Genomic DNA, 16746 nt, shown 5'->3' with positions numbered 1-16746 from the left:
CATTTCCAGGAACTGTTTGTTGCTGAAAATAGAAATGGGTTTGAGTGAAGATTTGTAGTTTTTATCCCAGCAGACTTTCATGGCTTACCTACATTTCCTTTCATCCCCCCCCCCTCACACTTTCTCTGGAGTGCATGCAAATATGAGTTTACAGCTCTGCTATGTTTATTTTCTGTTTCTTTTAAGACAAGGCTTCAGACATAATTAGCTTTAAATCTTTGTGTTTTGGGGCAAACTTAATCTAGATTTAAACATGTAGATAAATCTCTTCAGAAAGGTAGAAAAATCAAAATAAGGGCTCATCAAACAGTTGCTCCACCGACAAGTTGAAGAACTAAAAAATATTACCATCAGCACCACTAAACTTAACACCAGCATTATTAAAAGTCAAAGCTGGTGGATTATGGTGGATTTTCCAACCAAGTGAGCAAAACATTGCTTTAATCTTCCACAGATTTACATTGAACTCACACACACAGATAAGATCAAGGGAGTTGTTTGACTGAGCATGATAACATGTGGCAATGAGTAAAGATAAAAACCCTGTGTTTGTTTCTGAGTGCATATAGAAAACGCATGCAGAATACTAAAAAGGCATGTGCATACAGTTTATAGAAAAAGACAACATGACAGCTGTTTAAACAGAACATACCTAAAGTAAGAATTCCTTTGGTTGAATAATACATGGAGGTAGATCACATGGGAAGGTAATGTAAACCAGGATGGTACAGACACAATATTTAGATTGGAGGAGGATGAATCAAACAGCTTTACGCAGCAGAGTGATGATGACAGTGAAGATGGCAGTGAGGCATGTGACCTTACCTTTGAAGAAGACAAACTTGCCCTCACTGTTCTCGTACACTGCATCTATCTTGGGTGGCAGACCCCTCCAGAAAACACTGATGAGCATGGGGTACCCCGGCATTACAGAGTTATCTCTCACTCGCCAAAACCAGTGGTCCTGAAAAAAAGCAAAAACACAGTAAAGGTCAAACATTTCTCCAGCTTACAAACTGGTAGGTTTCATATACATTAAGTGTGGGAGACAGACAGATGTTTTACATTGAAAAGATGCTGTGCGCTGCTCTTTATTGGAGGGCTCTCCACCGATTTTACACATGAAGTTCAGTTTATTCATCACAAGGAGTACCAGCCAGCCTCTGAAAAGAGTCGTATAACATCTTCTGCGGCTCTGGAGGGAGCTTTTCAAAGTTAGAAAAAACAACCTCAATAATTTCATCAGGTTCTTTAATTTGTAACATTAAGTTTACATCACAAATTGGAGGTGTAGAGTTTGAAAGACGTGGGCATCTTGGAGGCAGGGGTGTGGGTCTAATAAAAGATGCTAGTGAGTTCCACTGGGAAATGTACCATAGTGTTTTTGAAGTTTGACCCAGACCCGGGACTAAAAGTTGGGATCACTCGGCCTCTGCTAATTCGACTTTTTAAATCTGTCACTTATGAGTCCCCCCTACTTCATGAACGTGCAGTACTAAATCACTGGAGAAGCCTTTTAACCAGACGTACATTTGCTGAACCAACTAGTTAGTGCTCATCTTTGAGGCATTCTTTCATGTAAAACATAAAAAAACTTCTCATAATGCTTACATATCACCTTCGTGGTGCTTTTACAAAGAAGTGAGTTTCAGTCTCAACTTGTTGCGCAAAGGTAGTTTGTTTTCAAGTGCGGAATGGTCTCATTGCTGCCCCTTGTGGCAGATGGGGAGAAAAACGCAAACTATGACTGTGTTTCTTATCAACTGTAGTTGCAGTGGGTGACCTCAGGGGCAGTAACGTGCCCATTACGGCTTGGGGCAACAGGAGGGGGTGAAGAATATGCAGCACAAAAAAAAAACAAAAAAAACTTAATGAAGCAACACAAAAATTACTTCAAGTATGAAGACTAGCCGGTTAGTTTGGCAAATGCACATTTGGTTAACTTACTCACCTCCAATAAAGTTAAATAAAGTTCCCTTAGCTCTTTTTGGGAGCCATCCAAAACTGTCCCAAACATGACTAATGTATGATGTGTCTGTGTTTCTACATGTACAGTCTGTGTATTGCATCTCTATGTGGGAAATCAGTGAATGACAACGCAGTAAACAGACTTTTATTTGCAGTAAATATTTCTCATGCAAAATAAATTTGAGTTAGTTAAAAGTTTGTTGACACCAACATACTGTCCTGAACCAAGAACATAATGAATTTGGCATTCTGTAACATAGTTGGCAGTAAATGATAATATCTGATATCGGTGAATTCAGGCCAACTTCTTGCTTTGCTGCTCTTACAGAAAGCGATGATCAACTCCGGCTGCTGCTTTGACAACCATGATGCTTTAAAAGATCCACATATACTTTCTCAGGTTGCCTGGAAAGCTGGTGCGACCGTCGCTACGCACGCAGAACTTCAAGAACATACTGGGAAAACCATCAAGTAACGGGGGCAAAGTGATAGCCTGGAGCTTTATGAGAAGCCAAGAGTCTCTGATTTCCTTTGAGTGGGGGGGGGGAATGGGGAAACGTGAGCGCGGCCAAGTGGAAGGTGTGTCTTTTTGATGTTGGATGAAACTTGATGACAGAGGGAGCTGGGGGGAGACCCAGCTGTGAAAGCCATTAGGACCCAGCGAGATGTCCCACCCTTTGGCAATGAACGGACAATTGCGCCTCCTGAACGCACTGAGCGTCCGGGCCAAAAAAGACCTGATCTTGAGTAGCGAGGGACGCAGAGACAGAGAGAGAGAGGAGACAACACATCATCACACCCTGCTTCATTCACAGTGAAAGCTAAATAAACAGCCCATTTATCAAACACTCTCTCCGCTGCTCTCTTTCTCTCTCTCTGTCTAATCCAATTGTTTCTCTGAGACTCTCCACTCTCCCTGGACTCTTGCTCCTCTTTCTTTTCATTTCCCCTGGCCTCTCATTCCAATTCCTCCTCTCTTCCTCTGCCTCTCTCTCTTGCTCTACACCTACCGCCTCCATAGATTTCAATTGTTCAGCATTTTCTTCTGTACACGGCCCGGCCCAGTAATTGAAAACAGATCAAACTGTGAAATCTGACCCATTTAAATCCTTTTGACTTCATAAAAGAGAAAATGTTCTGTCTCCCACCCTACCGTCCTACTCCCACTCTGAAAATAAAGCTCCAACAAGCAGACTTCACTTGTAGAAATTTTCAGCCGGCACTTTGCAATTACAGGAACGTCGAGAATTATTACAAGTTTAAGTCCTGGCAGAAGTTAGAAATATTATACCTCAAATTGTTCATGTTTTCTGCTTTGAGAGAAAGGGCAGTGGAGGGTTTGTCACGCATACTGTCTCATGGCACATAATGCATTCAGAGCAGTGAGGCTAAATTACCATACGCTCTCTACAGGAATATCAATTCTACGGCATTAACAAACTGTCCCTACCGATGTGCTTTTGTCAGCGTTGAGGGAAGTTTGTGAAGCGCAACGCAAACTGCAGAAATTGTCCTGCCAACAAATGTGTTGAGAGTTCTGTAAGTTAACACTGTACAAGACATCACTGCACTGAAAAAGGTTTGTGGTCTGCTGAGCTGACAAAATAACTTTCAGTTTCAGAACAGATAAATAATAGTACCTGCTTTGCATGTCATTAGTAGCTAAATTGACATGTATACAGAAGTGATCAGAGAATTAGCTGATTGGTGCAAAAACCATTATGCAAATATAGAGGCTAACATTTTAGTGATAAAAACTTGAGTTTGTATCAATCAAGATGAACTGTAGTTTCCTGGAAATCTGATCATCGTTAACTGATTCCAGATGAGCTATAACATTAATCAATCGCACACAGATTTCTGTTATATGTTCTCTATCATAGATCTCCACCTTCACATACTGAACTAAGGATGGATGATTTAGGTGTCTTCTCATCACTTTTGATTGAAGATGACCAACAAGGGAATCTCACAAAACTTGGACCAGTATTTATCAAGTTCTAAGAATAACACTCAGTAACGCCCTAAACAGCAGACTGAGGAGTAAAAAAAAGAATAAGACTCACTCCTACTTACAAAAAAAGTTTGTCTTATTTGTGTGAAATCTTTCTCCAGTAACAGTTAAACACTTACTTAATAAACAACGACAAACAAAAATCTATATATTTATGATATTTAAATATGTAAAAATGGGTGAAATAACAGGAAAGTGAGTAAAATTGAAAAAAAACAAACAACAAAAACAAACCAGAGCAGAACGAAAATGGTAGATGAGGTACATCATAGGAAGTATTTGAAGAAAGAAAGAAAGAAAGAAAGAAAGAAAGAAAGAAAGAAAGAAAGAAAGAAAGAGAGAAAACATGCAGTATTAAATGTGCGTTTGGAGATAAAAACTGATAACAGCAGCTTGAAGAGTGGGTATTAATCATGTCTGATGTCATACTAAATAGTTGTTATACTTAATTCTGTGAGTAGGAGTAAAAGTGAAGGGCTTTCACCTTCATTTTTCGCTTAAGTCCATAATTTAACTTTTAGCAGTTTGATAAATACGGGTGTATTTTGTTTATTGGACACAGGCCCAACTGTAACACTGAGGTGAAATCAAAGCCTCGTCATCACTGAAATCCAGGTCAAACGTGGGTGAGCATCTGCTGCTGCCATGTGTGTGTTTGTGTGCGAGTGAAGAGGTGAGAATATGACAGACAGTGGTGTTAGGATGACAGCGCTGCTGACCTCTCACTCTGTTAATGTGACGCATTGGCTTGCTTGGCTTGACTTAGAGCAGAATGCAGGTGTGAATAATTCAGAGGGATGAGGATACGGCTTGAAGTCTGAGATCTCAGTTTTTACCAGGATTTTGTTGCCAGAATCTGATCCTTTTCACTGGGAGAAATTCCACATGCTGAAATCTACCACATATACTAATACAAAGCTGCTTTCTCCAAATCACATTAACCCGACTGCAACTGTTGTAAATACTGAAGTATGACCTTGAAACACAGTTAGTACGGTAATAAACAGTGGTTCAATTTTTCAACATGCAGCTGTTTCTTTCAGTTGCTGTTCATTCTGCTAACAGTTCATCCATGTGACAAAAAGTAAATACGTACATAAATGTCAAAATGAAGCAGAGTAAAAGCTGGATGGCTCACTCTCCAAAATCAGAGTGCAGAGGGCCGTTTATAGCAATTTCCTATGTTTAAAGGACTAACTCAGCATTTGGGGAAATATTCTTGCCTGGTTTCTTGCTGAGAGTTAGATAAGAAGATTCATACCACTCATGTCTGCACAATATATGAAGCTAGAGCCGGTTGGCAATTAGCTTAGCTTAGCATAAAGACTGGAAGCGAGGGAAAAGAGCTAGCCAGTGTAAAAATTAAACAAATGAGATATAATGTGCTAGTTCGTGAAATTTAGAAGACCTAGTAAGCAGATTTTTTAAACTATGGACAAAGCCAAGCAACAATGCTAAGCTAAGCTAACGTCTCCTGACTCTAGCTCCTGACTCTAGCTTCAGAGTACAGATGTGAGTGAGTGGTGTCGATCTTCTCGTCTGACTCTCGGCAAGAACATATTTGAACATTCATCCCCTCTTTCTCTTTCCATCTCTGTGTCAGGTATTCATGAATCTTGTAACACCTTCAAAACCTGAATATCTGAATGAATGAACGTGATACAGTAATGTATACAGTAATACAGTAAAACCTTTGCTCAATATATATTTTTGTTAGCTATATTTGACTTTTTTTAAGTCTTAAACTGGCCATAACAACAATTCCAGGTGCCATCAAAAACTTCTTTTTTCCACAATTGTCCACTCAGATACCCTGTTGTTGCCTGACTCTCCATCTCTTTCCTGTCAGTAATGGAAAGAGGAAAGATACTGAGTTGAAAGGACAGCTTTACTGCCCACTTGGCCACTGTGTTCTCATTAATGGATGTCAGAATCAAAGCATGTCTCAAACCTCAGCAGCCAAGTGGCCGATCCTGAACAGCAAGGGACCCTCCGGCGTCCCAGAATCCCCTGCTCTAAATGTGTCCACATCAAGGAAGGAAGTATCTCTCAGTGACTGGCAAGACCCTTGTGAGTGAAAGGAGGGCTGGTGGACAGGAGGAGGAAGGAGGAGGGACACAAGAGGGTGGCAGTTTCCTTTATTATAGACTGTCTCAGGATGAGAGTTGGGCAAAGGACTGAAGAGGAAGGTCTGACTTGAAGAGAGCAGACAAGCAGTTTCCTTTTACATGGAAAGAGTGCGGAGAGGAAAGCTCTACGCACATATATGTGTAACAACAACTGTGAGCAGAGCAAGAGGCTCTGATTGCATCTATGCAAAGGTCTGCAACTACAAATATTTGAACATGCAGACCATGCATCATAATTAGGCACTATTAAATTAAAATTAAAGTTATCTCAATATAATTACCTTCACGCTTTTACTCACTGATCCTAAAACCCATTCCTAAATCACTGCTTTCCAAAAACTTCACATGAAAGTGAACAGTGGTTCTGATCTGGTTTTAAATTGCTTTAATCTATGTGGGAGTCAATAGGAAAAAAGAATAAAAAAAACAGTCTCGGTCTCAGTAGCTAATTTCCCTTCTTGTAATCTGTGTAAGCTGGTTTTGAGGATATAAACACTTCAAGAGAAGTATGTTTTAGGTCATGTTTGGTGTAAATCCCAAAAGCCCTGTTTGGACTCTGGTTCAATGAAAGGACAAGATGGCGGCCAACCATAAACCTAAATCCAGATTTCAAAACATACCTTTACAACATACCGTACCTTTTCATACTTTCTACACTTTTAGCTCCAGATAAGTCTGATGGGAAATGAATGGACTTTTGGTAACCTGCAGTCTGGTCATTGTCGGACATTATTACTACTGAGGTTACAGTCCACTATGATGTAGAGAAATATACCTGGCTGCATTAATTCCCCAGAATGCCACCATTGATTTTTTCTGGTGTGTGCTTGTGTAATTCCACTGCATGTATCCAAAGGGATACCATATGGTGGGCGAGTTCAAATAAAGTTGAACCTGAAGTGACGGCAATCATAAAAGTGGTAGCTTTGTAATTTTAGTGGTGTGTTTATCGGTGACACTGGATCCACATGGCTGTACACAGTCATTTGTGAACCTTAAACGACCCTCTGTAACCCCACTGGAGGGAAAAATGATCGACCGTAAAACAGCCACCTTAACAAGCATGACTCCTAACCTGCCTTTGTAGATTAACGTGCCTTGTATAAAGCAGGCCATTCTCAGCATTGTTATTCTTACAATATGTTTTCTGCAACTGGCTGATGTTATTACTCCACTTGTTACTCTGTGGAGCGTGGCGTATGTAATCAAAGTAGTTTGCTTTATGACAGGATAACAGCTAATTATGAGGAAAGTTAATAGAATAATAGGGGGTTGATGTTTTAAGATAATTAATAATCTGAAATTTGGAGGGAGTAAAAACAAAAATGTTGATGTTTTACTTCTTTCTTTGGAAACTGTAATATAATAAATGAAGATAAAGCAGTAATTTGTTGCAGGTCTTATTGCTGTATCACCTGACACAGATCACAACAAACTTTGAAGTCCTGCTTCAATATGAAATATGGGGCCATTTTCTCTGCACTTGTTTGATAAGATGCAATAATATGTGATCTCAAACATGGAACATTTAGATGTTTTGAAAACAACAACCTCTGTCTCTGCGGGACAAAGTGGAAGACCAAGTTTCACTTTTTTTTTTGTTGTCAAAAACTGTGAGGAATGTTGCAAATACTAAAGTAGACTGAGAGGAAATGTTCTATTTCCATGTAAATGGTTGTGAGGCGAACAACAAACCTGTAGACTCTTTCAAAGACAAAACAGGAAAGCGGAAACAATCACATGCAAAGTTTTGAAAAAAAGTCATTTTTTCGTAGAGATGAATGAGTGATGCTTTTCTGTTGGCTCTTCTTAACTGTAACTGACCATAAAACTTTGCCTTTATTTTTAATTTTGGAGCCACTTGGTTCCATTCACGTGAAAGCTCGAGCTCTGTTAGGCTGACAACATTTGTGGACAAACATTTTTGGGCCTTGCATCATACCTCTTGTCAATGAACTGAACAAGCTTCGGAGAGTTCATACTGCATGAGGCATCATCTACAAAAGTACAAAATGAATCAATTTTAGTCAAATTACGATATGTACCAACAGTGTAGATGCAGCTTTTTCTTCCAGTGTATTTCACCAAATAAACTCACATAAACTCTGCTCTCTAAAGCTCCCTACTTTACATGGCTGGACCACCTGTGGACCTCGGGGGCCGAGAGACTGCTGAGATCTCTGCTATAATGACTTGGCATCGATTGGACTCAGCTCTTCCAAAACAATCAAGTTGGGACGGTGAGTATAGCCAGGCCAAATGGACCTACAGCACGAAGTAACCAAGCGAACAATCAATCGAACCATCAAGCAGAGAAAAAAAATCTGCCTCATAAACGATAGAAACAAGAGAACAAAATTTTAAATAAAACCAAAATGAGAAGTAAGCACATGCTATAAATCATTCCTATTCTGTCAGCTATCATTTGAACCAATCTGTAGTCTCCTTGGCACGCTCCAAAGGGAATGTATCAGTCTGCGGAGGAATATAAACATTACTAATTATGATTCCAGATCAACTGTTGGACATGTTCATCTACCAGGAGTAATGATGAAGAAAAGAAAGCGTGAACATGATACCACAGTCTTCTTGGAGAACTCCTCGACAGCAGCAGAAATTGGCACAAGTCGCACTGAGAATCAAGAAATATTAGGACCACCTGCTCCTCCTATGCAGCCCGCTGAGTGAATCCAAGGCAAACCTGTGATCCCTTATTGATTTCACTTTACTGGGCACATTTGATTCACCGACTGAGATGTGGATTATGCTACAGGGTGAGCAAATTCATCATGAGTCCTAATATTACTGGTGGTCCTAATGATCCGAGCACTGTGGATTTACAACTGTACTTTCATGTGTTCTGCAACAAATCATCTCATTTTCCTCCATCCCTCTATACATTTGGAAAAATGAGATCTGGTGCTTCTTATTTAAAGGTCAAAAGAGAAAAACATTCACTGAATCGTCACTACACCTAAGCATCAGAAAAGTGTTTGATTTTATTTAAATTTCGTGCTTTCATACAATGCAGAACTCTGAAAGTAGAGGTATAAGTGAGTGGTTGTATTTAGCGAGAATACAGGCTGGTTTACAGACCTGTTTAGCTACATCTTGTGCATGTTGGTTGTTTATTTGCATTGTTTTTTAATGCAACACACATCCATACAGTACAGTATAATGCACTACTGAGTATACAGACGGCTGTAGTCCATTACCCTTTTGCTTAGGGGTTAATTACGAACATTTCCTTTAATTGGAAAGCTGGGTCTCTGTGTGAGTTTAGACAAAGAAGGGGAGCCATACAGTTTATGCTGAACAGCATTTTACATGGGTGGCCCCTGTGGATCAGCCTCCAGAGTGTGCTTGGAGACTCATTTGGCATACAAGAATAAGGACTGCGGAGGTTTTACTAAAAACTAAGCTAAAGTTATGTGATAATTCATCAGTAAGGTTTCTAAAACTTTTACTTTCTTTTCTTTAGTTGCACGAGTGCAATATGAAAGAAACAATAGCAACTATATAGATAAAATTCAATACACTAACAACAACTGTCAAGGCAAATCAGACTGTCAAGTGGGACATAGTGATCGAGGAACGCTAAAGAACCCACATTGGGACTCAGTCTCCACCGCTGTCAGATTAGATAAGGTACAAAGGGAGAAAAGTTCATTTTTTCTGCACTGGCACAAAACCAAAACTAAGAGAAATCTTATCTGTTGCACATTTCCAATGATCCATACATCAGTGATGAAATCAAATTTGGGGGAATTGCCTCCATTACAAACTAGACATTTCTTTATAAATAAACAGACAGTTATAAGTTAGATGGTTAGCTTGTGGTTGTTGAGTGTGCTGCTCTTTGTAACAGGAGCTCTTGGTGAAATTAATAGATTCTAATTAATAAAAAACAGGTTACAGGTCATGTTTGATTAGTTATGACAAATAAAAGTATGAGGACTGACATGCTGACACTAGAAAAATAAATGAAAACGTTTAACACATCTAAATTTAATTTCAGAGCCAGCAGTTACAATGGATGCCTTTCAGAGCCCAACTTGTCTCCATCACTCCCAAACCTCATAAAAAGGCTGATTGCTGAACGTCCTTTTTGTCTCAGCGGTACCTCTGAGCTCTGCAGAAATCTCATGATCCTCATCACTCCATCAGACCAGGCTGCTGCCCTGGGAGTAATGAAGGATGACAGGAGCTACTGCAGAAACCATGTGAAAGAGACAGGAGCTGTATTTAGGCTATTGTAACAAGTGGATACTATCTCCACCACAAAAATAGACACAGTGTGGGCTTTGAGTCCAATTGTGGTTGAATACCTCCACAGGTAGCAGCATTGGTCTACAGCCAGGTTTATTTTCTCAGATTAAAGAACACACTCGGAGAGGGGGGGGGGGCAGTGGACAGAGAGGACAGAAAGGGTTTTTCCCCTGGCTCCACAAGCCTCTTATTTAACCAATGAATACTATCTATTTATATCCCCAGAAAAATACAGTCACACTCACATAAAGCATCAGAGGCGCTCTTTCTCCTTTCTGTGGAGAACACAGGACAGCTTTGTGTTGCCCCAAGGTTTTTCTCTGTTCCTTACTGCGTGTTGCCAAGGTCTTGTGCTCACAAGCTTAGACCGAGGATAAAGATGCATTAACGGACATGTGTGTTTTTTTTTCTCTTGTACTGGAATAAAAACCAGGCTGAGTTTGTTGGGAGAAGTAGAAACTGTAGTGCACTGAGCATAGTGTTCCCTCTTAGTGAAACATCCATTTTGTCTAAATTCTTGCTCAATTGGCCCAAAGTAACCTGGAAAGAGCTCCTTTTAGAATGAATGGCTTCTTAAATTATGCAATAAAATACGCAGGCACTAGTTTTCAGATAAAATAACTGAGTCCACTATATTTATACAAGATATAAACTATAATATTGCTTACTCCATACAACTTTTCTACTCACTGGTAAAAAAAAAAAGAAAAAAAAGTGACCAAATAATTTATATTTCATCCAAGTGGGCCATTTGCACAATATGTACACACTAAACATGGAGTAGATTAGCAGGAAAGCTCCCACCCTCTGTATATCTAGGTAATCCTTGAAGCTCTCAAGCAATCCATACCCCATTCAATACTGTCAGTAGCAGCTCTCTCTCCATTAGGTGTTTTCAAACATACAGACAAGTTGCAGTGGTGTGAATTCAGGGATGAGTTGTTATTTTGTTACATTTATCAGCCGATTAGGTTGTATGTTCTAACCAGAAGTGTCATGCATTAACGGAATATATAACATCCTTAACTCAGGATTCACATACTGTAAAGCAGAATTCAAACCTGTAATCCACAGCTGAGTGGATCATTCCAAGGTGTTGGTTTGGGAATACATCACAAACCAGCCTTCCCAACAAGTTTTCACAAGTTGTTTTCCCAGAATCTCTGCTTACCTTAAAGACAAACATCTCTCTCCTTAGTATGGCCAGCGTGTTGAAGCCTCCATCGCAGATGTTGGGTTTAGAGTTGGGATGGGATGGTCTGTCCCCCGGGGGAAGCCTCGGAGGTCGCGTCTGCCTGTCTGGCTTGCGGGGATCTGAAGGAGGATGGGAGCGGGGAGGGGGCGCCGTCGGCAAAGGCTTGGTGGGTTGGGGAATCTTATCAGGAGGCCCTGGAGAAAGTCAGAGAAAAATATATCTTTCTGTTGCTGTCATACATACTATATATCTGCAACACATTTTCTATCATGATTTCAGAAGTAACTTTTTTGGGCTAAGTTTATGGGGGAAGGTGGTTTCATTTGGACCATTACATATAATGTACATAGTCTGGGAACCATGAAATTCTGTACCAAATTTGTACCAATCCATCTGGTAGACGTTGAGATATTTCACTGAATAAGTGAAGACTGGTGGCACAAAATGAAAAGTCAGTGGATCGTCAGAGTCATTCTCTGGATCATGAATGTCTGTACCAAATTTTATGGTGATCTATTGCTGAGATATTTCAGTCTGGACCAAAGTAGTGAACAAAACAAGTGACTGAGGATGACATTGGCATCCCTAAAAATGATGCATCTGAAGAATCCTCCTGCTACAAATCTCTTAAATGAGGAAAAAGTATAGCAGATAATGAAATGTATGACAGTAAAGAATGTGAAAATGATTACAAAATCTAAATTTAATGCTTTCCTAAATGCATTAGCCATGAACACGGTGGAATGTAGCGTGAGAGCGAGGTAGTTTGTGAATGTGTAAGCACACTGTGAGGCTTCAGATAATCCAGGACGTAAAAATGCATGCAGATTTAGTGTGAAACACTCTCATTATTACTGTGCCAACTCAAGCCAACCAGCCACCTGAGCTTGCAAAAGAGCCAAATGTTCAAGCCAAGTCTAACTTTTTAACCTGGAACTGGAACCAATATGGCAAAGGAAGAGGTGGAAAGGGAGGAAGAAATTTTGCAACAAGGTGTTGAAGAAAAAGATGAGGCTAAAGAGAAAGAATACATGAGAGACAAAGGCGGAGATAGAAAAACAAGTTGAGGTCATGCAAAAATGAGAGGGTAAAGTTTGAAAACACAATATGATATGTTAAGATGGAAAAAAAACAGAAAGTGAAATACAAAGGAATAAAAACAGGTTAGTGGAATGAAGCTTACAAATGTATATACAGACAAAAATAAAATTTGAGACATGGTGTCATTTAAAATTCATGAATTACATGAGAGAAAGAGAACAAAAGACATGCAGTGGACAAACAACGATAGAGAGCTAGAGGGAGGGCAAGCCAATGGGCTGTGTGTATGAATAATTGAGCACATGACGGCGCACGGATAACACACTGTGTAACTGTGAAAACGAGGATATGAGTTGCCCGCCATGTGTTGACTGGGGCCAACAGATGCAGGAATAGATGACTGCAATATGAAAGATGCAAATGTGACAAGTAACCCCTCCCCTCCCCCCCATCACCTCACCCCTAGTCATGAAAAGCATCAATGAGTAATGGTGGCATATATAAATAATGACCTTGAAAGCTACTGTAAACATTCAGGAAGAATGCATGAATGATTAAACGACTCGACAAATGATTTAAAAGTCAGCGAATGAAAAGAGGATTAAAGAACTGTATGAGCAATCGATCTTTTCACTGAGGGAGTTGATCTATAGTGAGCAATCAAACAAAGAAATGAAGAAAGATAAACCATCAAACTAGTTGACCAGCCTGCCAGGATTAAGAGGGCCAGAGCACCACTCAGCTAGACATCTCCCAGTCCACAAAACTGATCAGCCGGTCTACACGACAGAGATTCCATTCACTGACTGAATTAAATCCCCTGAAATACATCCCAGATTAGCAGAGCCAAAGCACTCTGCAGTTATGTAAGCGTGGACATGTAGACAAACATGCAAATGCGTGCACAAACAACAACATTATGGTGAACCCATGACAAGAAAAGCTGAACATGTACAAATGCAAAACAAGCTTGCTGTACAGTATGTTTGGCATCCGGCTAAGAACAGACGTGTCTGAGAGGCCTTTCTAGACCCGCTAACCATGTCTCCTGGAAATTATATTTACATACAACTTGTTTGTTTTGCAAATTAAGTTGAGCAGGAAAAGTAATTGCTGCCTGGGTTATGTTCTGTAGCTATATTTTTCCAACAGAAGAAAGTTTTTCTACCACACAAGATCTGTAGGGAAGAGGTTGAAGTGGATGGTGGACCAGAGAACGGAGTTTGCATCCAGAATCCCACGTGGTTAGATTTTGGGTGTTTTTCAGACCTGCATTTTTTAGTCCTGTTCAGTCGGACTCTGGTTCGTTTTCCCCGCTTGGTGCAATTTGTTGGGGCAGGTCTGAATACAGCAGTCGCACTCAGGTGTGGATCAAAACAACTGTCTTGAGACCCTTTGAGGAAGCGGTCTCAGTCCAGTCCCAAACGAACTTCGGAGTGGTTCTTTTGCGATGATCCAACCTCAATCCGACCCAACTGCGAGCCGTTGTCTGCTAAATTTGAGCTAAACGGCTCCTGTAGCCAGGGGTGCTTTGCATGCTGGGATGCAGTTGAGCTAAATCAACAGTTGCTAACAGCTAGACAATGAATCAAGGTCCACATGGACTAACAACAAAGTACTAGTTTGGTATGTCTGATATTTGGCAGATTGGACATTCTTCAGGACTTCCTTACTGTGTTTACGTTTGGCTGTTTACGCCTAGCCAATCAGCAGAATTAATGTTCTCACAGGGATTGTAGTGATGCATTTTGGTTTGCTTGGATTTCTCTCTTTGTGAAAAGAAACTGATGTGAGAGGGAACACGAACCAAGATTTCAACAACATGTAATGTCTCGTTGCTTAAAGTTAATGTTAACTTTTTCAATTTTAAACCAAGGCCACAGTGTTTCTCTGTCCTTACAAGTGGATATTGAACTGCAGGAGCAGATACTGTAGGGAAACCAAATGAAACAGATTGTAAATGAACATTTTACAGATACATTCTGTAGGAATATTTTTCGGCTTGGCAGATACTTGAATTAAAAACCTTTTCTCATTATGTTGGTGGGAAAAAAAACAACTTAATTTAGGGGTCATTATGTTTCCCTCAAATCATTTCTGGGAGACAAGGTTGACTAGACTCAACACTTATGATGTCACCACCCTCAAAACCCACTTGTTTTGTGTGCTATTAGATTTATTAATTTCCTTTGCTACAAGGCATTATATAAACTAAACTGTGTAAGCACTACATAATTATTTTTTTTAATAACACCACCCTTAATGGACTCGAGATGAACTTCAGTGCAAATATGACAAATGCACTATGTGAATAACTTCATGTTGATTTTCCTCTTTAGTTGGCAATATTATCATGTGCAGTAATGTGACTGTTAACAGGAAGTAGGCTCTTATCTTTAAAAGGGTAGGAAGGCATTATGTTCAAAGCTTGTTGAGAAAAAAGTAATTTATCCAAGAGGAATAAAACAAAATGACTACATGACATTAATTCCACTTTTATATGTTTGGATATGGTCTGTCTTTATTATTTATAATAACTCACAGGCTGCTAAAAGTTTGCATTTGTTTTTAAGGCAATAAATATCCGTTGAATTTAAAGCTGTTAATTATTCATGAGAAATTATTATGTGTTTGTGAAAGAGATAATAAATTCTCTGAACCAGCAGTCACTTCTTCCCTGCTATAACAAATTATGACCTTAGCATTAAAACAGGAACAGTACAGACAGATGTCCAAAACTAAAACAGAAAATTAAATCTCATCTTCAACATCAGGCTCATCTTACCTCTGTCAGACCTTTTCCTCCCACAATTCACTGTGTGATCACGCCTGACTGCGAATCATCTCCTTCCCATTTACACCCCTTCTCCGCCTGTCCATGTAAATCTCTAAATTACTCTTCATCTTAGCCGTCTTTTACGCCTCACCCATTATTCTCTTCACATCTCACGACTATACTACACCTCTACCTTTGCAAACTCATTCACACCTTCTCCTATTCAACCATAACTCCGCCGCCTTCTAATTGATCGGAACTGCGCGGCTCCCGCTGTTGTCCTTATTTAGCTTCCACATCTAGCGTCACTGTTGCCACAAGGAAAAGAAAATGAGGCCAATTCCTGGGAGGAAAAAAAAAAAAAAGAGGCTGGGAGAGAAGCTGCCATCACTTGTCGTGCCCTTCAACTCTTAGTACAACAGAGAGGAGGAGGGAGCGGCAGCAGAGAGGAGTAAAACACGAGAGGGATAAGGTGAGATTTGATCGCTTGCCCAGGTCTGTCACTCCCAAAGGGACGTGCCCTGACCATGTAAGCAGATGGCAGGTTCTGTGTGTGTGTACGTGTGAGTGTGAGTGTGCGTGTGTGTGTGTGTGTGTGTGTGCAGCCAGTCATGTGACAGAGCGGAGTCATCTCAGTGGAGTGTGACTGGTTTACAGCATCAACAGCTGTGAGGGACAATTCTGTCACTTCCCACCAAGTTGTTTCTTAACTTAAGATGTCAAACTGAGGCTTTTACTTCTCTACACTTATCTTACCACAATGGAACAATACATAAAAAAAACATATATGAAGATTAACAACCACCCTGATCTACTAATAAAAGGTGTTCCAAGGGGTACACCACATTATTATTATTATCATTATTATTATTATTATTATTGAGAGTGTAAAAATGAATACTACACTAGTTTTTATATAAAGCAGTTCCCATCAAATAAAATTTCACACTTCTGACACACTTGTCCCACAGCTATATCAGTTTTAGGAGTAGACAAAGCACTGCATTCAGCATCTGTCAACTCACAAATATTTGTCAGTGAGAATAAACGGATGTGTAGGTGCTCTGATGACGATGCTCTCACCTCTTGTGATCTCAAATCAATAAGTCTAAACCTTAGATCTTTTTTTATCTGGTTTTCTAAGTGATCTTGTGTTATAACAACAACACAAAATATACTATTCCAAGTTTAAGAAAGCCAGTTATGATACCTGACTTAATCATTTAAAACTCCATAAATTTAAGTAGGAGGGGAGTCAAAACCACATATTTCACAAATTTCACTGTAAGTCACTTTCTGGTGTGACTGGACATGTACTGCAGCAAGTTACTAAGGCATTTTAATATCTTATTCT

At 39.8% G+C, this 16746-nt stretch overlaps 1 protein-coding gene across 4 annotated transcripts in view; it reads right to left on the bottom strand.

Moving 5' to 3' along the window:
* The window catches only part of LOC121888476 (matrix metalloproteinase-16-like), a 139070-nt gene that overhangs the window by 13291 nt on the left and 109033 nt on the right, over nucleotides 1-16746 (bottom strand). For all 4 annotated transcript variants that reach the window (XM_042399997.1, XM_042399998.1, XM_042399995.1 and 1 more), the window contains 2 exons: nucleotides 11552-11769; nucleotides 826-964 (listed from right to left, as the gene is read on the bottom strand). In XM_042399997.1, coding sequence (XP_042255931.1) covers nucleotides 826-964; nucleotides 11552-11769 — 357 coding nt within the window. The remainder of the gene's footprint in view (nucleotides 1-825; nucleotides 965-11551; nucleotides 11770-16746) is intronic.

This window comes from Thunnus maccoyii, chromosome 21 (assembly GCF_910596095.1).
Source record: "Thunnus maccoyii chromosome 21, fThuMac1.1, whole genome shotgun sequence".
Classification (NCBI taxonomy): Eukaryota; Metazoa; Chordata; class Actinopteri; order Scombriformes; family Scombridae; genus Thunnus; species Thunnus maccoyii.
The sequence above is the reverse complement of the archived record's forward strand: the minus strand, read 5'-3'. Positions and strand labels throughout refer to the sequence as shown.